Source organism: Citrus sinensis, chromosome 8 (assembly GCF_022201045.2).
Source record: "Citrus sinensis cultivar Valencia sweet orange chromosome 8, DVS_A1.0, whole genome shotgun sequence".
In the NCBI taxonomy this organism is placed as follows: domain Eukaryota; kingdom Viridiplantae; phylum Streptophyta; class Magnoliopsida; order Sapindales; family Rutaceae; genus Citrus; species Citrus sinensis.
The window spans coordinates 10,263,812-10,290,921 of record NC_068563.1 but is presented as its reverse complement, the minus strand read 5'-3'; the positions used below and the strand labels follow the sequence as shown (position 1 = coordinate 10,290,921).

Below are 27,110 nucleotides of genomic sequence, written 5' to 3'. Positions count from 1 at the left end.
GAAGAGCCAGAAGAAAATGCAGAGGTTAAACACATGAAGAATATACCATACTCAAGTGTGGTTGGTTGTATTATGTATGCCATGGTCTGCACCAGACCTGATTTGGCCTATGGAATAGGAGTGCTGAGCAGATTCATGTCAAATCCTGGAAAACATCATTGGCATGCAGCTAAGTTGATGTTGAGGTATCTAAAGGGTACAGTTGGTCATGGTATAGTATATGGAAGGGTTGACAAGAGCTTAGATCAAGTTCAAGGATATGTTGATTCAGACTTTGCAGGTGATCTGGATAAAAGGAGGTCAATCACTGATATGTTTACACTTTGTGTGGTGGAGCAGTCAGCTGGAAGGCTTCTTTACAGTCAATAGTTGCTTTGTTAACTACTGAGGCAGAGTACATAGCACTCTCAGAAGCAGTGAAAGAAGCAATATGGTTAAAAGGGTTAGTTACAGAGTTAGGACTGGAGCAAGGATCAGTCAATATCAGCTGTGACAGCTCTAGTGCCATTCAGTTAAGTAAGAACCCAAAATACCACGAGAGGACAAAACATGTGGATATAAGGTTACACTTCATCAGAGATGAGATTGCTCAAGAAGTTGTAAATGTAATTAAGATTGCATCAGAATTTAACCCTACAGACATGCTTATGAAGCCTCTGCCATCAGTCAAGTTCAAAGCTGCTTTGAATATGATTGGCTTGGTTAGTCAATAGATCAAGTTATGGTAGGTTGATTCAGTGACTGAAGGAAGCTTTAACAGAATAAAACTAGGTGGAGATTTGTGAAGCTAGAAAGTAGTTATATTCTATTAAATGTTAATGAGGTGGCATGCTAAACTTGCATGGGCTCTTTTGGCTGTTAATTCTGTTAGTTAAGAAGAACAGCTGCTGGCTTCTTCTCTTGATCACTAAGAGGATATAAAAGGGCAGCAAAAAGGATACATGAGATACGATGAGTGTGTGAGAAATTCTTGGAGTAAGATATAGAGCTTATATGAGAAGTTAATATCTCTGTAATCTCATCATCTGTTGTAATCCATTTTCATTCTAAATAAAGCTTAGAGCAGTGCTGTTTCAACAGTGGATGTAGGCTTCTTGTGGCCGAACCACGTTACATCTTCTTGTCGTTATCTTTTATATTCTTGGTGATATTAGTTGCTTTGTTTGATCTTTAGGTTTGATTACATTTGATTGTATGCTTTGATTCTCTTAAAGAAGATTGAAGAATTGGGGTAGTTCATAACAAAGGATAATCTTGAATTTTGAGAATTAAATTTTTTTGCAATGAATTTATTTTTTAAAATGGGTATAGAGATGAATTTGGTGAGGTTGAATAGGCCCAACCTTACTTAGGGGATTAATTGATTTTTATGCACTTTTAGGGAGGAATTGAATATAATTACTCTAAGGGTGTGATGATTATTGGATAAGAGAATAAGAACGAGGATTTATTTCCATCCTTTGTGTTTGTTTATAAAAAATAAATCAAAGAATGGAATGGAAATAGTGAGACCCATTAATTTAGAAAGAAGAAATGAAAAGCTCATTCTCAAAAGGTTAGGAATGAGGTTCTTATTCTTTGGAGTGACTTTATTGTCCCTAATAAAACATAAAAAAAAATTTTATACCCCCACATATAATAATAATAATAATAATAATAATTTATTATAAAAAAGTTCTTGGTAACTTCTTTAAAATTATTTTTCATAATTTTTTTTCATTTTGACAATTGACTTTTTTAGTAGTCTATAACATAAGCCACCACATACTTTTAAATTTTCTACATAACCTTATTATTTTAAAAAGAAAATTACTATATTTATTTTTCTATAACCCTACTATGTAAACTATAACCTTAAAATGTCGTAATACCACATGTGCATATTACTTTGTATTGTATTTTATTTTTAAAATATTATTAATTAAAAGCTCATGCACACTATATAAGACTCAAACCCAAGATCCAGGTCTTGGTAAGGCTACCAACTAATCAGTGGAATTACGTCTTAGTCTCTACTTTATAGTTTACTTAAATTTCTATATCATCAATTTTATGATCTTTTATATAACAAACCTTGCCCACTACCATTAAAATCCGTCCCAGCAGTTTTGATTACAATATTTGCTTATGTTTTCTAAAGAAAAAATTACTAAGTGACAAGAGCTGACATTAGAGTACCGAGGCCTTAGCAGAAATTCTTTTATGAGCATCCTTATATTTAATGACTTCAACACTCAAAAAAACATGAAAGAGCTCAAAATTTAATCAATATTTTAACTATATCTTAAATTTCAACAATAATCAACAAGATACTATGAAATTTTAAAAAGGAAAAATAATTAAGAATACATCTCTTTTATTTCTTTTAGAATCATTATTTCCAAAAATTATTTTCTTTTTACTTAAAATGTGAGTCAATAAATATAATAATTTTTTTTTTGTAGAGACGAAAGCAAGAAATTTTGTAATGTTAAATAATTAATTTGTTTAAACCCAAAAATATAAAATTTTCTTAAAAATAATAACAAATTAACAGATATTGCTCTTTATTATTAAAGTTATCAAATATAGAATTCATTTAAAAAAATTTAATTGTAGGATAAAGATTAATTAAAGTATAGGCTTACTAAAAATATAAACTTTAAAAAAAATCTATTAATTTGAGTATAATGGAATACCAAAATAAATAAAAGAGTGCGACTATTATCACCTCTCTAAATATCTCTTAACACCCATTTTCTTAATTAATCCCATTAAAGTATTTTAAAAAATTAAAAAATTCTTTTAACACCCTATCAATGACAAAAATACCCTTAATTAAAATTTATTGGTGTAAACCTTATTCTCTAATTTTTGTTTGTTTTTATTATTAAACTCCATTTCAACAATAGGAGTTTTTCCATTCAAAAGAAAAAAAAAACCGATTTTCTTCTCTCCATTGCAATCACCAATGGTAAATTTTTTACTAAAAAATTAGAAGAAAAAGTAATTTTTTTAATTTCTATAATGTTAGATTTTTTAAGGAAAAAAAATTTTAAATTTTGAATAGAATTTTAATTAAAATTATCCTATCATATAATTTTAATAAAAATAAAAATTATAAAATAATTAAAGGAGTTTTAAAAGCTATTTACGGGGTGCCAATAATCCAATTCTAAATAAAATCTTCCTGAGTATAGGCGGCGGGCCTAAGCGGCCGCCAAGCTGGCCCACAAGCACGTGATCACCTTTTGAATATCGTTACTCATGTCTTCGATACAAAGTTCTGGAAGCAGCCTCCAGCCTCTTTAAAAGAGGGTGATCAAGGACGGAGTTTTAATATTGAGGGTTCGAAATAAAGAGAACTTAAAGTAAGCTCAAAGATGGATTTGTTCATTAGCTGTATACTATGGCTTGTATTCACATTGGTTTGCGCGATGGCTTTAAGTTCCATTTCTAGAGGAAGACGCAAACAGCTTCCACCGGGACCGAGGCCATATCCGGTGATCGGAAACCTCCTGGAGCTGGGTGGTAAACCTCACAAGTCACTGGCCAAGCTTGCCAAGATTCATGGCCCCATAATGAGTCTAAGACTTGGCCAGGTGACCACAGTAGTGGTTTCTTCTCCAAGCATGGCTAAAGCTATACTTAAAGAACATGATTCATCATTCAGAGATCGAAAGGTCCCTGAAGCAGTCTTGTCCCTGCCTAACCGGCACCCTGAATTCAGCTTGGTCTGGCTGCCAGTCTCACCACTATGGAAAAATCTTCGAAAACTATGCAACATGCATATTTTCACTAGTCAGAAACTCGATGCCAATCAAGACCTCCGACGCAAGAAAATCAAAGACCTTCTTGCTTATGTTGATGAAAATTGCCGTATGGGCAAAGCAATAGATTTTGGCCAAGCTGCTTTTAATACTTCACTTAATTTGTTATCCAACACGATTTTTTCTATTGATGTCGTTGATCCCAGTGAGCGAGAGTTTAAGGATACAGTTTGGGGTATCATGGAAGAGGCAGGAAAGCCTAACTTGTCCGACCATTTTCCTCTACTAAAAATGCTTGACCTGCAGGGGATAAGGCGCCGCAACACACTTTATGCTGGCAAGATGTTCGAGGTGTTGGATCGTTTGATTGATCAACGATTGAAGCAAAGACAAGAACATGGTTGCAGTATTAGCACTGAATATAAAGATATATTAGATATTCTTCTCAATATTATACAAGACAAGAGTGTAGAGATTGACAGAAAAAATATCAAGCATTTGTTTGCGGTAAATGTTTCTTTTTCTTTTCCTTAATTTCTCGTACAAATTACAGGTTAATTAACAGAGTTCATGTAACAGGATTTGTTTATTGCGGGGAATGACACAACTTCAATTACAATGGAATGGGCAATGGCAGAACTACTCCACAATCCTGAGGTATTATCGAAAGCAAAATTGGAGTTAGAACAACTGGTTGGCAGAGGCAACCCAATTGAAGAATCTGACATCACTCGGTTACCTTATCTACAAGCAGTTGTTAAAGAAACTTTTAGGTTGCACCCGGCAGTTCCTTTATTAATCGCCCGCAAAGTCTCTGAAGATGTTGAAATTGCAAGCTTCACAGTGCCGAAAGGTGGGCAAGTTTTTGTTAACGTATGGGCTATTGGTAGAGATGAAAACATATGGGACAATCCTCACTCTTTTGTACCCGAAAGATTTTTGGGGTCAGATATTTCTTACAAAGGCCAAAATTTTGAGCTAATTCCCTTCGGAGGTGGGCGGCGCATTTGTCCGGGTTTGCCATTGGCAATCAGAATGTTACATCTAATGCTCGGTTCACTTATTAATTCTTTTGATTGGAAGCTTGAAGATGGGAACATGGACATGGAAGAGAAATTTGGCCTCACTATACAGAAGGCTCAACCCCTTCGTGTTGTCCCTGTTGCCATTTAGTCCTCAGTATAGTTAATTTTCCATCCCGTTGGAGTGCACTCAATTGTAACCAATAAAGCACTTTGTCGTTAGTATTTATTCATCATTGTTGTTTATCATTGTTCTTATTATTTATGAGCAATTATCTAAATGATCACCTTAATCCACATTTATGAGTGGATCAATATTGTAAGCAAAAAATATGTGACACTTTGAATAACAAAGGAAACGGTGTTTTTTGTCACGAGTTTTTTAGTCAAAACATAAATTTTTTGGTCAAAATTTTGAGTAAGTGGAGAAACTCAAATTGGCATTGTTATCGAAATCGTTGTTTGCCTTCACAACGTTTGTCCTAAATAAGTTTACAGATAACAAAAAAATTGTTGGGAAAATATGTTCTTTAAAAGCATATGTGTTTATTTAATTGTAATAAATAATTTTTCTGATTAATAAAATAAATGAGGTATTTTATTCAAATATCTTAATTGCGTTAATATTTTTATTAAAGTCCATTTAATCATATTATATGTATTTATGTGATCACCATGTGGATTCACAGAAGACATAAATACAAGTTATCTTATGATTAAATAATTTTAGTTCACAGTTGATAAATAAAGTTGGGCACTTTATTTAGGTATAGACTGTAATAAATTCATTGAATGATTTCTCTTAATCATGTATGAATTTATTGATGTAGTATGACTACATTGAACAAGATCGCATATGAGATTTAATTAACTTTGTAATAACTGTCAGACTTATTAAATCTCATAGGCATTGATTTTACTGTAATCTTAATCTTGAGTTAATTATGATTTCATGATTGTAATTGTTATTCCATTTGAGTTACCAATGGGCACGACACATACTTGTGGTCAAGATTACCCGATATCTTGGTGGGAGCAATTATGAGTATTGGAGTTATGGATTAACAATATAGAATTTGTACAACACATCTCTTGATGGGTTTTCAGCACTTGATCATAAAATTCTCTGGCCAGAGTGTGTCAACATATTTAGTATGTTGAAAATGATCATTAGAGAAAATCAGTAAGTATCAAGGAACAAGATGTAATTAAATTGATTGGACAGTTAAGATATCGATTTAATTAATGATGTTGTACAAAGAATTGTGCAGTAAAGAAATCAATGTGGCTTGGGACGAATTATTATTCGAGCATACAATTATGGAGGTCAATTCCAATATTTTAGTAGAATAGATTTGTAATTAAATAATTAGGCTATTTTAATTACAAGCCTAATTATTATAGCCACTATTGTATGTTCTCAAATAATCCCCTGGTTAGCTCATTTAATTGACTGCACCACTACTGGATTAATAAGCAAGATAACTAGCTATTTGGGTCAAAAGCCTAAATATATCATTTAGTGGGAGGCTCCATTTAATTAACTTGTGTGTAAGGGGCCTTATGTTATTTTACAAGGTGGGTCCCCTATAGAAAAAGCAAGTAACATGAGTTTTGTTTTTGATTATTTTGGAGCTTAGGGTTTTCACTAAAGGGAGATATAAAAGACTTATTTTCTCTAAAGAAAGACAACAACCAGTTTATACAGATTAGGGAAAGAGATTTTTCTGTTTGTTGTTAAGAGAAAAATTTTCTCGTGCTAGTTGCTTTGGTAGTGATAAAGGCGCCCACACGTCAAGTGCAGATCAAACCTGAGTCATAACCTGGAAGATCATTGGTGACAGTTCGTGATCTAACAAGCGCGGTGGTGACGGATCGTGATCTAATAAGCGTGGTGGTGACGGATCGTGATCTAGGAGCCTAAATCACTTCAGTGGAAAAATCTAAATTGGATTTTCAAGGTACGATTTCTAGATTACAAATTCTTATATATTATATGAGAGTGATCTTAAAAAGGTTTTATAAAAATTTAAAAAACTGATCTTTCCCCAACAATTGGTATCAGAGCCATCTCATATTAATATATAAGAATTTCGTATGAAATTAATCTTGATATTTATGCATTAGAGTGGCACAATTTATTCAGATATTTATTATTTGTTTAATATATGAATAAAGCATGTTTATGGTTTGTCTTAATTCATGGTTAGATTTTCTGCTGTATTTTTCGTTTGGATCTGTAACAAGAGAGGTGGCTTTTTATCACCATGTTTCCCTCTTGATTTATTTTACTGTTATAGAATTTTTTGTAAGCCAAAAATTGGCCTAGGATATTTGTAAATCACGCGAAGACGATCAAAGGAACATCAAAGAAAACGAAGGCTGGATTTTTCAGCGGCAGTCACCAACAAGCAACGCACAACAGCCAGCGTGCGCGGCCAGCGTGGCCAGCAGTGCGCGCTGCGCGCACAACAAGCAATGAGCGAGCGCTGGTGCGACAGCTACAGCGCACGCAGCGCGTGTGGCCAGCGTGGCTAGTGGCGCGTGCTGCACGTGCAGCAGAAGCGTGCGCCGGTTTGGTCAGTTTTTGGTGACGTGGTGACGGTCGGCTGGCGTTTGAACAGTGGTGGAGGTTTTTGGAGATGGCGGCTGGGGAAGCTGGAACAGAAAAATATGGATTTTAGGGTTTCTTGGTTTTTATCATTGAGGTCCCTGTAGTTCCATAATTGTTTCCTTTAGGTAGTCAAGTTTTAATTTTTTGCATTTAAGTCCAAAAACAGTTTTGGGCTTAAAGAATCCTAGTTTTAGGCTCAATTAAAATTTGGGCTTAATGGATTAAAATGCATAGATAAAATTAAATACATTAAATTTATTTTTGGTCCAAAAGTTTTATTTTAATAAAAAAATTAATTATTTATTTATTTCCTTTCAAAATTAAAATTGGACCAATTATAAATTTAAAAACCCAATTTCCCCTAGTCCATTAACAAAGACAAGCTTATGGAAGATGGACATTGACAAGAAGCCCAATGAAGATTAGACTTAGGGTTAATGTATTTTTCATTATTAGGAAAGCCATGAATTAAGATTATTTAATTATTTTTTCTATATGTTATGTTTTGGATGATAACATGCCATGATAACATGTTATATAGAATAGGTAGTGCCACTCTATGCATAATGTTACATGTCATTCATTAACTATGAATCTCATCATATTGTTTGAAATTTGCGTATACTTAATAATATTGGCTATCATCTAGATAATATTATAGGAAGCATGCAAATTAACAATATGTATGTTTTAAAAGGAAAAACCAATTTTAAAATATTGAGTGGGAGAGGGAAAATTCAAGATAATTTTTCCACGAGCTCCATTGTTAGTTCAATAATAAAATTATATATATACCTTGACTTCATGATACAGTGATGCTCCCTACAGAGGGTATATATATTAGATATTTTATTTGATAAACTTCTTCAAAGATAAAATTGAAATATTTTTCAATCGATTGTTTGCCCCAACGGTGGCTATTGATATGAAAAATACGTAGATTGAAATAATGGTTATACACAACTAAAATTTGTTATTAACCTTCCCAACGAAGTTCTGTTAACAAATTTAGGCCCAAAGGAATAACGAAAATTATTTATCATGTCTCTACATAAAAGTAAATAATCTAATGGATAATTGGGTCTAGTAAGTGTAGACATGACTTCCCCAATGGATAGCTTGTGAAAGCGATACTAGATTATTGTTACAATAAATTAAAATGCATTTATGGTTTTTTGTATTTTTGTCATTTATTGGGAATATTGTTTCAAAGTATTTATGCATGTCTATTTTGTTTTTTCAGAAAATGTCTTCCATCAACCCATTATTAATTATCATTGTTAAAAATGAACTCACTGGCGAAAATTATTTAGATTGGAAACACAATCTATTTAATATTCTCACTGCTAAAGGCTGCAAATATGTGTTGAACCAGTCATGCCCTCCAGAACCAACGTTATACGATTATAGAAATCAGAGGGAGCCTTATGCGAAATGGTGTGAAGCTAACAAAATGGCTAAGTGCTATATATTGGCTTCGATTTCTGTAAAACTGCATAAGAAACATCGGAGCATGGAAACAACCACTGAAATAATGGCTAGTCTTCATCAGATGTTTGGGCAAAATATCCATTTTGCCAGAGAAGCAGCATTAAAACGTATTACAGATACTAAGATGGAAGAGGGCACAAGAGTTCATGATTATGTCCTCAAAATGATGGACTATTTGAATGAGGTAGAGATTCATGGTGTTCAAATCAATGATAAATCGAAGATTAACATGGTAATTGAATCTTTACCTGATACATAAAGAGTTTAAGGTCAGCTATATCTTAAACAATAAAGATATGACCTTAACTGAATTAATACACGAATCACATGCTATAGAAGAATTTTATCATAACAGAAAACTTCCTGGAAAAGGCTTCTCTTCAAGACTTAAGTCGAAAGACAGGAATAAGCAAAAAAGAGTTAGGATCGGCAAAATGTCCATTAAAAGAAGTGGCAAGCCAAAAGGCAAGTATTACAAATGTGGACAGAAGGGTCACTGGAAGAAAGATTGTCCTAAGATTATTAAAATCAGGTATAGGAAATCTTTAAGCTTCCTAATTAGTTCAGATTTCTATTGATTTATACAATAATGAATTCTAAGATAACTAATCTTATTTGTAATTCATTTATTTGGTTTTCAGGAAACCAAGAGATTAAATGAAGAAAGCTTCAAACAATAGTTGAAGACATGCTAGTTTATATCAATTGAAAGGCTAGATCAATTTTACAAGATTTAAAGTTTTGATATTTGTCTTTATTTTTCCAAATATTAGAGGAATTTAATTTCGGTGACTTGTTTTAATAAACAGGAGTAAGTACACTGTTATTTTTTGATAATCTGTTTATTACTTATTTTGGTTATTTATAAAGACAATTTATATCATATAAGTCCATTGATCTATTCAAAGTAAGATATAATGATAAAGAGTATATGCATTTATCTAAGAAAAGAAATATTTCTTCAAACCAAAATCACCTCTGATATTTATGCTTAAATCATATAAACTATAATAAGATTTTAAGAAAATGATTAATGATAGACTTGTTGGCCTATTGAGATTGATCATTGTAACTCTATAAATCTTATTTAGAAAAGTAATATGACGAGGATGTTCTTTTTGAGCTAAAAGCATAACATTGTATTGGATGATTTAGCGCATACAAAAGTATACAGACTAATTAGTTTACATGTTATAAGAGGTTATGAGTATTCTATCAATCTTGTTAATGAATATTCATTTTATTTATGTTTGTCTAAATGCGTCATGATTCCATTGCTTTTGAAATACAAAAGAGTACGTGGATAAGACAGAAGCAATTAGACAGGAACATAAAAGAATTTCGATATGATCGAAACAAAGAATATCTCTATGGAGAATTCAAGCTCTATTTGGTTGTCAAATGGGATAAACTCCCTCATATAATGAACACTATGATACAATAGTGTAATTAAATGGAGAAACATGATTCTTTTGAATAAGACAAGATATATACTAAGTGGTTTATCATTTACCTTTTTTATTCCAGATACTAGTATTTAAAACTACAAAGTTTATTGAACTTAGTTTCATCTATCTCGGTGTCTACTACTCCAAGAAATTATGAAAAAGTCACAAACATGGTTTGAGACACATTCATATTTGGCATTTACTACTATTTCTACTAGAATTAGAGGCAGAGAAGATGGATTTGTGTTCGGAAGCTTGCATGTTTTAGGTATCTTAAAGGAATAAGGGAAAGTCTGAATTGTAGTCCTCAAGATAGGAATGTATTTATAGACATATTCTTTACTTTCTTTGAGGAAGACTATATAATGACTTATAACCTAAGAGTAAGGTAAAACTAGAGAAATAAAAGAGATTAGGTTGATGCTCAGCTTTCAACACATGTTATAGAACATGAAGAATAACAACAACCAGCTGATCAACACAGGATTATCCCTGAACAACCATCACTTTTAGAACCTCGTCATAGTGGGAGGGTAACTAGGTTACCTGCGAGATACATGCTTTTGGGAGAAACCTATACGGCTATCTCAGATGAACATGTACAAGATCTCACTAGTTACAACGAAGTTCTAATAGATAGAGATGTTGAATTTTGGAAAATGGCCATGAATCAAGAAATGGAATCTATGTATTCCAATAAAGTCTGAGAACTTGTAGAGGCACCAAATGAGATAAAACCTATAGGGTGCAAGTGGATCTACAAGAGAGAAAGAGGAGTAGATGGAAGGATGGAAACATTTAAACCAAGATTAGTAGCCAAAGGGTTTACTCAGAAAGAGGGAATCTATTATGAGGAAACATTTTCTGCTGCTGCTATGCTTAAATCCATCAGGATTCTACTCTCCATTGCTGTAGTGCTAGATTATGAAATGGATGTCAAGATAGCCTTTCTTAACGGGCATCTTGAAGAAGTCATTTATATGCAGCAACCAGATGGATTCGTACAAAAGGCCAGGAACACATGGTATGTAAATTGCAGAAATCCATTTATGGATTAAAGCAAGCATCCCGGTCATGGAACATCAGATTTGATCAAGAGATTAAATCGTTTGGATTCATTCAGAACATTAATGAACCATGTGTGTACAAGAAGATTCAGGGAAAATTTGATGTCTTTCTAGTTCTTTGTGTAGACAATATTCTCCTGATTGGAAACGATATAGGAGTATTGACTACAATAAAGATTTGGTTAATAAAACAATTTGATATGAAAGACCTGGGAGAGGCAAGTTATATTCTTGGTATCAAGTTACTACGAGACTGGAAGAATAAAACTTTAGCCTTGTCTCAAGCGGTCTATATCGACAAGATATTAGTTAGATTTAGCATGGAAAATTCTAAGACTGGTTTATTACCATTCAAACATGGAATTGAATTCTCTAAGGATCAATCACCTAAAACATCTGAAGAGATTGGGAAAATAAGATGAGTTCCCTATGCAGAAGTTGTGGGAAGTCTCATGTATGCCATGCTTTGCACTAGGCCAGGCGACTGTTTTGCGGTAAGGATGGTTAGCAGATATCAATCTAATCCTGGACCTCAATACTGGACTGCAGTCAAGCATATTATAAAGTATCTCAAAAGAACTAAAAATTATATGCTTGTGTATTCAGGTGATGAACTTATTCTAATGAGTTATACTAATTCCGATTTTTGTCAAATAAGGATTTTAGAAAATCAACTTCCAGCTATATGTTTACATTAAGAAGTGGAGCTATTAGTTGGATGAGTGTGAAACAATCTTGTATCACAGACTCCACAACTGAAGCTGAATATGTGGTTACATCTGAAGCTGCAAAAGAAGCTATATGGCTCCGCAAGTTCCTACAAAATCTTGAGGTGGTACCTGTTGTAACTACACCCCTTAAACCATTTTGTGATTATGGTGGTACAGTAGCTCAATCTAAGGGACCAAGAAACCACAAGAAACAAAACAAATTGAGAGGAAATATCATCTTATAAGGGAACAGTATAGAAAGGTTATATGACAGTACCACAAATGGCATTAGATGCTAAATGGCAGATCTTATTAAAATGGCCATTAGTGGGAAACCTTTATAACCTGCACTTAGAGCCCTAGAGCATGTGCAATATGCCAAATATGCTTTGAGAGCTAGTGGGAGATTGTTGGGAAAATATGCTCTTTAAAAGCATATGTGTTTATTTAATTGTAATAAATAATTTTTCTGATTAATAAAATAAATGAGGTATTTTATTCAAATATCTTAATTGCGTTAATATTTTTATTAAAGTCCATTTAATCATATTATATGTATTTATGTGATCACCATGTGGATTCACAGAAGACATAAATACAAGTTATCTGATGATTAAATAAATTTAGTTCGCAGTTGCTAAATAAAGTTGGGCACTTTATTTAGGTATAGACTGTAATAAATTCATTGAATGATTTGTCTTAATTATGTATGAATTTATTGATGAAGTACGACTACATTGAACAAGATCACATATGAGATTTAATTAACTTTGTAATAACTGCCAGACTTATTAAATCACATAGGCATTGATTTTACTGTAATCTTAATCTTGAGTTAATTATGATTTCATGATTGCAATTGTTATTCCATTTAAGTTAGCAATAGGCACGACACATACTTGTGGTCAAGATTACCCGATATCTTGGTGGGAGCAATTATGAGTATTGGAGTTATGGATTAACAATATAGAATTTGTACAACACATCTCTTGATGGGTTTTCGGCACTTGATCATAGAATTCTTTGGCCAGAGTGTGTCAACATATTTAGTATGTTGAAAATGATCATTAGAGAAAATCAGAAGTATCAAGGAACAAGATGTAATTAAATTGATTGGACAGTTGAGTTATCGATTTAATTAATGATGTGGTACAAAGGATTGTGCAGTAAAGAAATCAATGTGGCTTGGGACGAATTATTATTCGAGCATACAATTATAGAGGTCAATTCCAATCTTTTACTGGAGTAAATTTGGAATTAAATAATTAGGCTATTTTAATTACAAGCCTAAATGTTATAACCACTATTGTATGTTCCCAAATGATCCCCGGGTTAGCTCATTTAATTGACTACACCACTACTGGATTAATAAGTAAGATAACTAGCTATTTGGGTCAAAAGCCTAAATATATCATTTAGTGGGAGGCTCCATTTAATTAGCTTGTGTGTAAGGGGCTGTTGAGTGTTAGAAAATGCATATTTATAAAGGAGAAAACCGTCATTTTACATTTCAAGTCTTACTAACAACCCTTACTTTTATGTATTTAACATTCTTGTGATTTAATTACGTGTGTTTTATTTTAATTAAGTAATTTATGTATTTTAGGGGCATTATAGTCATTTCACAATAAAGGAGAGATCAGATGGCAAAACGGACATCACTTTTGAACTCAGGACGGTCGAAAACCTTAGGAGGAGCATAAAAGGAAAAATGACACTATTCACATGTACGGTACTATTCACGTATACGGGACTGTATACGTTACTGTTCACGGCACTGTTCACATAGACGGATCGATGACGTGGCATTGACCGATGATGTGGCATTGACTGATGAGGTGTCACGATCCTGTTGGACTAAAATTCTTATGTACTGTTGATGGTGACGTGGCAGTATATCAATGGACGAAAAATCTCGCGTACGGTGCATGCACCACATAGGATTATTTTCAACCAAACCGCGTTACTGTTCATCCGGGTCAAACCGCGTTACTATTTAAAGTCGGGTCAAACCGTGTTACTGTTCATCCGCGTGGTCAAACCGTGGACTGTTGACTGATGACGTGGCGCAATCCTGAGCGTCCAAACTATTTTTAATCCGATGGCCATGATTTACTCCATGTATCTATAAAAAGGGGGCCTCTCCCCCCTAATTTGATATCCCTGAATCCATTTTTGGACTCCATTTTCTGTAATTCCCTTTCCATCTTGTATTTTCTTCGTATTTTAATAAATTCCCATTTTACCCCTAGTTCAATTATGAGTAGCTAATTTTCTTTCAAGCTTGGGTTGAAGGTGAAGTCTCAACATGTGTCATGGGCTTAATTTGGTAAATTTATTTTCTCTTCCCCTCTAGTTTTTGTGGATGTTTTGACTTCTCGTCGACAAATAATACTAATCTTGTCTAGTACCGCCTTGGTTTCACCGGCCCTCTAGTATAAGGTTATTATTATTTGGCACGATAAGCCCTTAGCACCATATTGATTAGAGCGTGGTTCATGAGGTGTGGATTCCCCCCTCATGATTTAATTGGCATTAATACGGACTATTTAGCCCATGATGCATGTTGATACGGATCCGAATACCCAAGTACGTCAATTTAATAGATTTTCTCTTCAATTTATTTTCTCCATTGCAATTCCAATTTTAAAATTTATTCTCGCCATTTTAATTTAAGTCTTAACATATTCCAAATCATTTCCACCATAAATCCAACCACTCATTTACAAAATTAATTCGATACACAATTAAAATCCACCTCCTCGTGGGATCGACACTCAACACCATTGATCTATACTACAATAGATTCGTGCGCTTGCGAGTACATTAAAATTTGCACAACAAGTTTTTGGCGCCGTTGCCGGGGAGGTAAGTAATTTTAATTCAAAGAATTAATTTTTGTGAATAATTTCTTTTATTTGTTTTCTTGTATTTTTTTTAATTAAAAAAAAGAAAAAAAAGTGAATCTACATATAAAGGTTAGTATTTCTTTTCTTTTTCTCTTCTTTAACATTTTGTAATTTAATTTTCAATTTATTTTTCTTTGTAATTTTTATTTTATTTTATTAATTTAATTTTTAGTTAATTTATTTCACGTATTTATTTTTGTGTATTTTTATAGAAAGGTTGTAATAGCGCAATAAGGTTAGTATCGTAATTTCTCCCTCTTCTTTATTTTTATTTATTTTGTTCCCATCTTTATTTTTTTTTTATTTGTTTTGCATGCATGGTCGAAGGTCATTATTACCCAATCTTGAACCTATAGACCTTGAACTTGAGAAAACACTTCGCACACACAAACAAGTAAAAAATAAAATGGATTTGCAACCACAGGAGAGGCCATTTAAAGATTATTTCAGTCCTTTAGCAAATTTGAGCACATCATGTATAAGATACCCAAATGTAGCTGCTAAGAGTTTTGAACTAAAACCTAGTGTGCTAAATTGTCTCCCCACATTCTATGGCCTAGAAAATGAGGACCCATATAATCATTTGAATGATTTTCATGCAATTTGTCAAACATTTAAATATGAGAATTTTTCAGATGATGATGTTAAACTCAGATTATTCCCATTTTCTTTAAAAGATAGAGCTCGTTCATGGCTTAATACATTACCTGCTAATAGCATTGCATCATGGGAACAAATGGTAACTAAATTTTTAAATAAATATTTCCCAGTGCATAAAACCAATGCTATTCGCAGGAAAATCTCAGAGTTTACCCAGAGAGAGGACGAGCAGTTTTTCGAAACATGGGAGCGATTCAATGGGCTACTCTTGAAGTGTCCACATCATGGGTATGAGAAATGGCACCAATGCCAATACTTTTTGGAGGGATTATTGCCGAATGTGCAAGAATGGCTAATGGCAACAAGTGGAGGAGAGCTAATGTCAAAAAGTGCATCAGAGATTTGGGAATTCTTCCAGCGACAAGCGGATAATTCCCAACAACGGAGTCGATCACTCAGGAATACTAGAAGAATTAAGGGAGTAAATGAGGTTCACATTGGCGAATCAAGTTCAGAAATTAAAGAAATCAAAGCAATAATTGAAGGTCTCTCTCGACAAATAACATCATTATCGACTGCTAAATCAACAGAGCCACATGACCATGACTCATACTCAGATCAAGCCAATGCCATAGGTGTAATGAGAAAACCATCGAATTACAACCCATACTCCAACACATATAACCCTGGATGGAGAGACCACCCCAATTTTTCATGGTCTCAAGGATTCCAACAAAATGGACCAACAGCTCCAGCTCCACCAATTCCACAAAATCCTCAAGCCTCTCAGCCACCATTTAGACCATACAATCAGAACCAGAATTACTCTCAGCCCAGACCATGGGAGGATTCATTCCAGAATCTTAAGAATCTTACTCACTCCACGATTGAGCAACAGAACCGCACCATTGATGGACTACGAAATGAGTTGAGAGCAGGCTTCAACTCACAAGCTCAATCGGTTTCAAGCCTCGAGAAGATGGTGGGACAACTTGCTTCTTCAGTTCAGACCTTGGCAATGACCGTTGAGAAAGGCAAATTTCCAAGTCAATCAGTGCCTAATCCTAAAGGAGTACATGAAGCAAGTACCAATTCACCACAGCAGCATGGAGAGATCAAAGCAGTAATGACCTTGCGAAAAGGAAAGGAAGTCGACAACAAAGTGGAGATGCCGGTGACAAAAGAAAATCAAATTGTACCTGTGAATGTTGAGGACTCATCACCGAAGGAGAAAGAAGAAACTAACCCACGAGAATACGTTCCCAAAGCTCCATTTCCTCAGAGGTTAGCTAAAGGAAGAAAGGGAAAATCCACAGGTGAGATTCTTGAAATCTTCAAACAAGTAAGTGTTAACATCCCTTTACTTGATGCTATTAAGCAAGTTCCATCTTATGCCAAGTTTCTTAAAGACCTTTGTACTAAAAAGAGAAACATGCATGTTCAAAAGAAGGCATTTTTAACAGAAAACGTTAGTTCTATACTCCAACATAAAATTCATTTAAAATGCAAAGACCCAGGCTCCCCCACTATCTCATGTAGTATAGGGAACCACACAATTGAGAATGCTTTGTTGGATTTAGGAGCTAGTGTAAATCTGTTGCCTTACTCTGTATTTGTGAAACTTGGACTGGGAGAATTACACCCAACTCCAGTGGTGTTACAACTTGCAGATCGGTCCACAAAAATACCTCGTGGTATTGTGGAGGACGTGCTTATCCAGGTAGACAAGTTTTATTTTCCTGTTGATTTCATTGTAATTGACACTCAACCAATACAGGATTCAAGGAAGCACATCCCCATTATTCTAGGCCGACCTTTCTTGGCAACTGCGGATGCTCACATTCAATGCAGGACTGGAAATATGCAATTGTCTTTCGGCAACATGACTATGGAGCTGAACATCTTCAACATTGCCAAACAACCTCACAGTGCAGATGATGGAATTGTTGATGTGGATTTAATTGAAGCATTAGTTGATGATACTTTTGTTTCAAACTTTAGTGATCCTTTACAAACATGTTTAACTCACTTTGGTTTGGATTTTGATATTGACAGATCGGTCGATGAGGTCAACGCCCTGCTTGACTCAGCACCATCTATGGACACTAATAAATGGAAGTCAAGAGTTGAGCAACTAGCACCATCAGAGAAGAAACTCATCCCATCATCAGAATCACCATCGAAACTCGAGCTCAAACCATTACCCAACACTCTGGAATATGTATTTTTGGGAGAAGAAAGTACTCTGCCGGTAATCATCTCATCATCCCTCAATGACAAACAAAAAGGTAAGTTGTTAGATGTTTTGAAAGAGCACAAAGGGGCATTAGGATGGACCATAGCAGACATAAAAGGTATAAACCCAGTAGACTGCATGCATTACATTCACCTTGATGAAAATGCTAAAACTACTAGGGAAATGCAACGTCGGTTAAATCCTAATATGAAAGAAGTTGTTAAAACAGAAGTCCTTAAGCTATTAGATGCTGGTATCATTTACCCCATTTCTGATAGTTCATGGGTCAGTCCTGTACAAGTTGTCCTTAAAAAGTCAGGAGTCACAGTAGTTACCAATGCTGATAATGAATTGATACCCACTAGAGTGACTACAGGATGGCGTGTATGCATTGATTATAGAAAATTGAATTCTGTCACACGTAAAGACCATTTTCCTTTACCATTTATTGATCAAATGCTTGATAGATTAGCAGGCCATGAATTTTATTGCTTTCTAAATGGCTACTCAGGATATAATCAGATTCCCATAGCACCAAAAGATCAAGAGAAAACTACTTTCACTTGCCCTTTTGGCACATTTGCATATAGGAGAATGCCATTTGGATTATGTAATGCACCTGCTACATTTCAACGATGCATGTTGAGCATTTTTTCTGATATGGTTGAACGATTCCTTGAAGTCTTTATGGATGATTTTTCTGTCTTTGGTGACTCGTTTGATCAATGTTTGCATCATCTAACACTAGTTTTGCAGAGATGTGTCGAGAAGAACTTGGTCTTAAATTGGGAGAAATGTCATTTTATGGTAAAACAAGGTATTGTTCTCGGTCACATTATTTCGAGCAAAGGTATTGAGGTTGACAAAACCAAGGTGGATCTCATTTCTAATCTTCCTTTACCCAAAACAGTCAGAGAAGTAAGATCTTTCCTTGGGCATGCTGGGTTCTATAGACGTTTCATTAAAGATTTTAGCAAAGTTTCTAGACCCTTATGCAATTTACTTACTAAGGATGTACCTTTTGTCTTTGATGATTCATGTCTTTTTGCGTTTAAAAAATTAAAGCATTTGTTGACATCATCACCCATCATTCAGCCCCCGAACTGGAGCTTACCATTTGAACTCATGTGTAATGCATCTGATTATGCAGTAGGAGCAGTATTAGGACAAAGAGTTAATCGAATTCCCCACGTTATTTACTATGCTAGTATGACATTGAATGATGCACAGTTGAACTATTCAACTACTGAAAAAGAAATGCTAGCAGTAGTGTTTGCATTAGAGAAATTTCGATCTTATCTCATTGGTTGTAAAATAATCGTGTTCACAGATCATGCTGCTCTTAAATATCTTCTCACAAAGAAAGATGCAAAAGCTAGACTAATTCGTTGGGTGTTACTTTTGCAGGAATTTGACTTGGAATTCAAAGATAAGAAAGGGACAGAAAATGTTGTGGCGGACCACCTCTCTCGTCTCCATTTTGACTCAATTACAAAGCCATTAATATTGAATGAGTCATTTCCAGATGAACAATTAATGAGTGTGGAATTATTACCTTGGTATGCTGATATAGTTAATTATCTTGTTACAGGTAAACTTCCAGAGCATTGGACTAAGCAAGACAAGGCTAAATTCTTTGCAGAAATAAATAATTTCTTTTGGGATGACCCGTATTTGTTCAAGTATTGTGCGGATTAAATTGTTAGACGATGTGTCCCAGAAAGTGAAATTCAGAATATCCTTTCATTCTGCCATGAACAAGCTTGTGGAGGTCATTTCAGCGCTAAGAAAACAGCGACTAAAGTTTTACAATGTGGTTTCTATTGGCCATCTATATTTCGAGACGCTTACACTTTCTGTTCTTCATGTGATAGGTGTCAACGAATGGGGAGCATTACACGAAGGAACATGATGCCACTAAATCCAATTTTAGTGGTTGAGATTTTTGACGTATGGGGTATCGACTTCATGGGACCCTTTCCCCCGTCTTTTGGCCATCAATACATATTGGTTGCTGTTGACTACGTATCGAAATGGGTAGAAGCAATTCCATGTAGGACCAATGATCACAAGGTGGTGATAGCATTTTTGAAAAGCAACATTGTTTCACGCTTTGGATTCCCACGAGCGATAATCAGTGATGGTGGTGCCCACTTTTGTAACAAAGCATTCAAAGCTCTTTTGACAAAGTATTCAATCACACACAAAGTGGCAACTCTGTATCATCCGCAAACCAGTGGCCAAGTTGAGATATCCAATCGAGAAATAAAGCACATATTAGAAAAAACGGTGAGGCCAGACAGGAAAGATTGGTCATTAAGACTTGATGATGCATTATGGGCATATAGAACGGCTTTCAAGACCCCGATTGGGATGTCACCCTACAGGCTAGTGTATGGAAAAGCTTGCCACCTACCTGTGGAACTCGAGCATCGTGCGTATTGGGCCATCAAGAAATTCAATTTTGACATGCAGCAAGCCAGCTCAGAAAGAAGATTACAGCTGGCAGAACTTGAAGAAATTCGCAATGACGCGTACGAAAATGCCAAGATTTACAAGCAACGAATGAAAGTCTTCCATGACAAGCAAATTATGAGAAAATCTTTCACTCCAGGTCAGAAAGTGCTTTTATTCAATTCTCGCTTGCACCTATTCCCAGGTCAGTTACGCTCTCGTTGGTCTGGCCCATTTATTGTTCATATTGTTTTTCCACATGGGGCAATTGAAATTAAGGACCCAAAGAACGGTGTCACGTTCAAAGTTAATGGTCAAAGATTAAAGCCATATCTAGAGTACCAACCACATGACGAAGACACCGAAATAAATTTGAGTGACCCACCAAATTTGAATTGATTTTCTTTTCTTTTCGTTGATTTGATTTTTCTTTCTTTCTTTTTATTATTATTCTTTTGCTAATTGAAATTGTTTTTGCATAAGTGTGTTTATTTTACCATTAAGTTTTCTCTTATCATTTTTAATCATGAGTCTCATACTTAGACCGTTCCTCCTGAACATTCTTAAACCACTTCAACGTGTCAAAACTCATCTCAAAAGACAGATTCAATTTTGTAAAACACATCGCATTTGGGTTCTACAACCACCAGAGTTAGTAGCCTATGTTGAGGGTTTAGAAAGCCAACTCAGAGACATTGAGAGAAGTGTTTACGACATCCAGTTGGAGCTTGAGGTAAATTCAATAAGAGGACGATTTTAATTTTCTTTGTGTGTTTTAATTTGTTTTTCTGTTTGTGTGCTTTAGTTTGTTACCCCGGTGAAGTGGCGGATAACGGTACTCCGTGACAATCAAGTCGGTTACTTCAGTTTCCCATAATAACTGATATTCTGAGGCGAAAGTATGGACAGAAATGAGATTCTAGCGAAGCTTCACAAGCGATTCCCTTCACTTCCTCAGAATGCCCTCCTTACGATCTATAAAGCTCGGTCCGAACGCATGCGATTACTCATGAGGAATAACATACCTGCTGACATCCGTTGGTTAATCGAGGCTAAAGTACGATCGGCAGGTGAGTTACCTCCAAAATTTATTGCATACATGCCTGGTTGTGGTAAAGGAAATTATGCAAGAAAACGACGAGCTCGAAGAATTTCTGTTGCTTGTCATAAGTGTGCCAGAATGAGTTGCAATAAAAACCCATGTTCTTTAGGAATGGTGTCTGATAACAGGGAAGATAAGATTCAATTCATTAGGGATGGCTTGAATAAGGAGTCATTGGATGATATCCTTTTGTCTCTTGAAACGCATCCCAGTGGATATGTGCAAGGAGCGATTCTCCAGTTATGGCCATTATTCCAGAAAGAGCATGCACGATATAGTCTCGGGAATCTGACTATAAACGACCCTGTTTGCCAGTTTATAAGAAAACTGGATAGGAAGCCTATCCTCGACCCATAGAGGGCGTTCAAGCCGTTTCTGGACGTAAAACCAGAGGAAGATGTGAGCCACAGTCGCAACTACCTGTAAATATCCTTTTATTTTATTGTTATTTTATTTCACTATTGTCTTATTGTTTGCATTATTGTCTTTAATAATTTTATTATTGTTTGCTTTTTCCTTTTTACTGTTTTCTTTTTGACTTGCGAGCCACGTGCTTTACGCGTTATTTGAAACTGACATATTACCTCATACACAACCATGACCCACTATCACCAAGACTCTTAAATGTGATATCTTTTGTCAAGCACTCACAAATTATTTTTGAGAAGTATCGCAATGGCAGCTACTCCCAATAGACAATTCAAGAACATTTGTGTGCTTTCTGGATTTACATATGGCAAACATAAAGAGTTCGTTGAGGCGGCCATCGATCTTGGTCGAAGTATAGCAGCGAGAAAATTACACTTGGTGTATGGAGGAGGTAATCGAGGGTTATCAAAAATGGTCTCAGAAGCAGCTTTTATCAGAGGAAGTCAAGTGTTAGGCATCATCCCAAGAGTCTTAAAACCATTGGGCAGTTCGTCTGACTCATCAACTGGAGAAGAGTTAGTCGTCTCAGGTATGCAAGAAAGAATAACTGAAATGCTTAATTATGCTGATGCTTTTATTTTCCTTCCAGGAGATCTTGCAACACTAGAGGCACTTATGACACTAGCATCTTGGGCCCATCTACACATTCACCAGAAACCCATCGGTTTGTTAAATGTCAATAACTTTTATGATGGCTTTATCGCATTTCTTAACCATGCAATAAAAAACTATTTCATTCCTTCTAATGTGAAAAAACTCTTTATTTGTGCTCACACTGCTACTGAGCTACTTGATATATTACAAGTTTATAAACCGGAGCCAGACCACTGGACCTTTGTGTTGGAGCGACCAAATAATGATGGTAACAGTAGCCGCAGTAAGAAGTACAAATTAGATTTAACTCTCCGCCTGTAAATATTTTCTTCTGTGTTGCACCACCCAGGTGATGTCTTCTAAACTCTACTTCTTTCCTTTACAACATTGAGGACAATGTTTCGTTCTGGTTGGGGGGAGGGAATAGTCGACAATTGTGGAATCTTGGTTAAGTTTTTACTAATTTTTTGTTGTGGAAACTAACTGTTGCTAACTTTTTGTGTTGAAGATGGCTGAATATGGAGTGTAGTTACTCTAGAAACGCATCTTCATTGTTCGAAAAAAAAAAAATTTCTTTGTCTTTATTAAGTTTTGATGTTCATTTTTCTTCTTCTTTTTATTTTCTCCTCTATAAATATACATTTTCCAACTTTTGAGTCGAAGATGGCTGAATATGGAGAGTAGTGCCTCTAGAAACGCATCTTCTAAGTTAAAAAAAAAAAAAAACCATTTTCGTTTTCTATCATTTTAAGTGTAACTTTTCTAATTAGTTTTTATGCATCATTTTCATATCTCTGCATACATATTTTCCTTTCATGTTTAGAATAGGTTGGGGGGTAGAATGTTGTTTAAAAAAAAAAATTATGTGATTTGTTTTAACATTAGATGACATGATTAATTTCAAATTTTAGTATTTGTATTATCTTTGGTCTTAAGTGATGTTACATTATGTTTGCTACTCTACATGTTGATGTCGGAGACAAATATGCGTTGCTTGAAGGAATGAACATGTCATAATAAGTACCAAGTGAGTTTTTAAGCCTATCATTTTTCTTGGAGAGTAACCATTTTGCCCATTCTTTATACAGCTTAACAGTTTATTATTGTATACACGATCTCTAGATTTCTTTTGAGTTAACCCTTAATAAAAAAAAAAAAGTGTCTTGCTACCTTTGGAGGCCCATCTAACTAGTAGATATGGAAGGTTATTTAGAGCCCTAAAAGACGATGGAAAGGCCATCTTTGATCCGTTTGAGCCTTTCTAGCCATCCCTTTTATTAAATATCCATAGTTAACCCTTTTGAGCCTTTAAAAAAAAAACATTTTCTTTGTCAACTTATCATCTTGACCCACTCTGATTTGGAGTATTATCCGATATCTTATAAGTTCCATCACCTATTTATGTTTGAGAAAATGTAAATAATTATGTTGTTCAGTGAAGTTATACCAAAAAAAAAAAAAGCAAAACAAAAGTTGTTGTTTCAAAAGAATGAAAATAACAATAATAGGTGAAATCCACCTTGCAACTTCCAAAAAATAAAAAAAATAAAAAAATTCTCTGCATTTTTCTCAAACATACACTTTGTTTTCCTTATTTCCTTTCTTTGTTAACCATGTCTCTAGCCTACGTTACATCCTAATAAAAGTCCTTCCTGATTTTAGGGAACTATAATCTGAAGTAGAAGCTAGTTATATGGGCTAAAAAGATGTAGTGGTGCATATAAAAAATAAATAAATAAATTGGGTTGACTAACAGTTTTTATTTGACTTGAGATCGTATTATTTTTAAGCTGAGGACATATTTATTTCATCTTGGTGAGAGCATGTGATATCACTTCTTCATTATTTTCTCTCAATTACCATTCATTGGAGTGACTATTTTTATTGGGTTTAATTTATTTGTAAGAGTGTCACTACTTCCAGTGAGATTTTGGGGTTTGACATGTCATTCTTGAAAGTAGCTATAACAAAGTCTACTGGGCTGATTCATGTGGATGATTGATGTGGGTGTGATGTTGCTTTAGACTAGAGATAATGCTTATACTTTTATTTGATTGCTATCATTAATCTGATTGAATAAACACAAGTGTTTCTAAAAATATATATATATATCATTTTGAATTTGAATTTTGTTTTCGCTTTATTTGCTAGGGACTAGCAATAAGCTGGTTGGGGGGTGTGTTGAGTGTTAGAAAATGCATATTTATAAAGGAGAAAACCGTCATTTTACATTTCAAGTCTTACTAACAACCCTTACTTTTATGTATTTAACATTCTTGTGATTTAATTACGTGTGTTTTATTTTAATTAAGTAATTTATGTATTTTAGGGGCATTATAGTCATTTCACAATAAAGGAGAGATCAGACGGCAAAACAGACATCATTTTTTAACTCAGGACGGTCGAAAACCTTAGGAGGAGCATAAAAGGAAAAATGACACTATTCACATGTACGGTACTATTCACGTATACGGGACTGTATACGTTACTGTTCACGGCACTGTTCACATAGACGGATCGATGATGTGGCATTGACCGATGATGTGGCATTGACTGATGAGGTGTCACGATCCTGTTGGACTAAAATTCTTATGTACTGTTGATGGTGACGTGGCAGTATATCAGTGGACGAAAAATCTCGCGTATGGTGCATGCATCACACAGGATTATTTTCAACCAAACCGCATTACTGTTCATCCGGGTCAAACCGCGTTACTATTCAAAGTCGGGTCAAACCGTGTTACTGTTCATCCGCGTGGTCAAACCGTGGACTGTTGACTGATGACGTGGCGCAATCCTGAGCGTCCAAATTGTTTTTAATCCGATGACCATGATTTACTCCATGTATCTATAAAAAGGGGGCCTCTCCCCCCTAATTTGATATCCCTGAATCCATTTTTAGACTCCATTTTCTGTAATTCCCTCTCCATCTTGTATTTTCTTCGTATTTTAATAAATTCCCATTTTACCCCTAGTTCAATTATGAGTAGCTAATTTTCTTTCAAGCTTGGGTTGAAGGTGAAGTCTCAACATGTGTCATGGGCTTAATTTGGTAAATTTATTTTCTCTTCCCCTCTAGTTTTTGTGGATGTTTTGACTTCTCGTCGACAAATAATACTAATCTTGTCTAGTACCGCCTTGGTTTCACCGGCCCTCTAGTATAAGGTTATTATTATTTGGCACGATAAGCCCTTAGCACCATATTGATTAGAGCGTGGTTCATGAGGTGTGGATTCCCCCCTCATGATTTAATTGGCATTAATACGGACTATTTAGCCCATGATGCATGTTGATACGGATCCGAATACCCAAGTACGTCAATTTAATAGATTTTCTCTTCAATTTATTTTCTCCATTGCAATTCCAATTTTAGAATTTATTCTCGCCATTTTAATTTAAGTCTTAACATATTCCAAATCATTTCCACCATAAATCCAACCACTCATTTACAAAATTAATTCGATACACAATTAAAATCCACCTCCTCGTGAGATCAACACTCAACACCATTGATCTATACTACAATAGATTCGTGCGCTTGCGAGTACATTAAAATTTGCACAACAGGGGCCTTATGTTATTTTACAAGATGGGTCCCCTATAGAAAAAGCAAGTAACATGAGTTTTGTTTTTGATTATTTTGGAGCCTAAGGTTTTCACTAAAGGGAGATATAAAAGGCTTATTTTCTCTAAAGAAAGACAGCAGCCACTTTATACAGATCAAAGAAAGAGATTTTTCTCTCTGTTGTTGAGAGAAAAATTTTCTCGTGCTGGTTGCTTTGGTAGTGATAAAGGCGCCCACACGTCAAGTGCAGATCAAACCTGAGTCATAACCTGGAAGATCATTGGTGACAGTTCTTGATCTAACAAGCGTGGTGGTGACAGATTGTGATCTAACAGGCGTGGTGGTGACAGATCGTGATCTAGGAGCCTAAATCACTTCAGTGGAAAAATCTAAATCGGATTTTTAAGGTACGATTTCTATATTACAAATTCTTATATATTATATGAGAGTGATCTTAAAAAGGTTTTATAAAAATTTAAAAAACTGATCTTTCCCCAACAAAAATTTCATGACTAAATGTGTTTTTCTTTAGCAGATGCTTGTTTCTAGCCATGCTAAAGCTTATCAGCTATGTTGATTCTAGCCATAAAATGATTAAAGTTTCCTTCTTATTATATGTTTCGCAAAGGACTTTTTGACAAGGAATTTTAAAATACATCAGAGTTATTACAACCAACCAATGTATGTTTGATATGTGTAGTTGAATTTAATATAATCACCACCTGTATTATGGTTTTTTAAAATAAAAACACACATGTCATAGTATTATTTATTTATTATATGACTGATATGATAATACTAGTGTATTCTAGAATTTTGCCTTATTTGCTATAAATGTAAATGTCCTTGTGGACATTATCGGTCTAGGTCATCAAGCTAATTTGGTAGCTGGACGATTTAATAAGTCAATGGTAATCAATGGTATTTGGTAGATAAATTGATTCTTTTGTACTTTTAGGAGGAATTTAAGATAATTACTCTAAGTTGGGGTAACCTAGAATTTACCTCATCTGTAGTAGGGAAAACTCTAATGCTGAGTTTACATTTTGGATTCGGATTCTGGAGTGGGAAGTCTTTAAAATCAATTGTTTACTTTCCTTCAAAGTAGGCGGAGCAAGAG

General features: G+C 34.7%; 1 protein-coding gene and 1 non-coding gene across 2 annotated transcripts; one reads left to right on the top strand and one right to left on the bottom strand.

Annotated features, from left to right (window-relative positions):
• The first annotated feature begins 3,311 nt into the window (after positions 1–3,311).
• On the top strand, positions 3,312–5,148 carry LOC102614665 (geraniol 8-hydroxylase-like). Its single transcript, XM_006487411.4, has 2 exons — positions 3,312–4,256; positions 4,329–5,148. Exons 1-2 carry the CDS (start codon positions 3,363–3,365, stop codon positions 4,920–4,922), a joined length of 1,488 nt encoding a protein of 495 aa, XP_006487474.2. The 5' UTR covers positions 3,312–3,362; the 3' UTR covers positions 4,923–5,148.
• Positions 5,149–15,797: 10,649 nt separating this feature from the next.
• LOC127899542 (small nucleolar RNA R71) lies at positions 15,798–15,901 on the bottom strand. Its single transcript, XR_008051419.1, has one exon. It is a non-coding gene; the product is annotated as a small nucleolar RNA R71 (small nucleolar RNA).
• Positions 15,902–27,110: the final 11,209 nt, after the last annotated feature.

Excerpts from the sequence above, each read along its gene's own strand:
- LOC102614665 (XM_006487411.4), top strand. The coding sequence starts at position 3,363 with ATGGATTTGTTCATTAGCTGTATACTATGGCTTGTATTCACATTGGTT. Across the intron at positions 4,257-4,328 it reads ATATCAAGCATTTGTTTGCG|GATTTGTTTATTGCGGGGAA; the intron begins GTAAATGTTTCT and ends TTCATGTAACAG.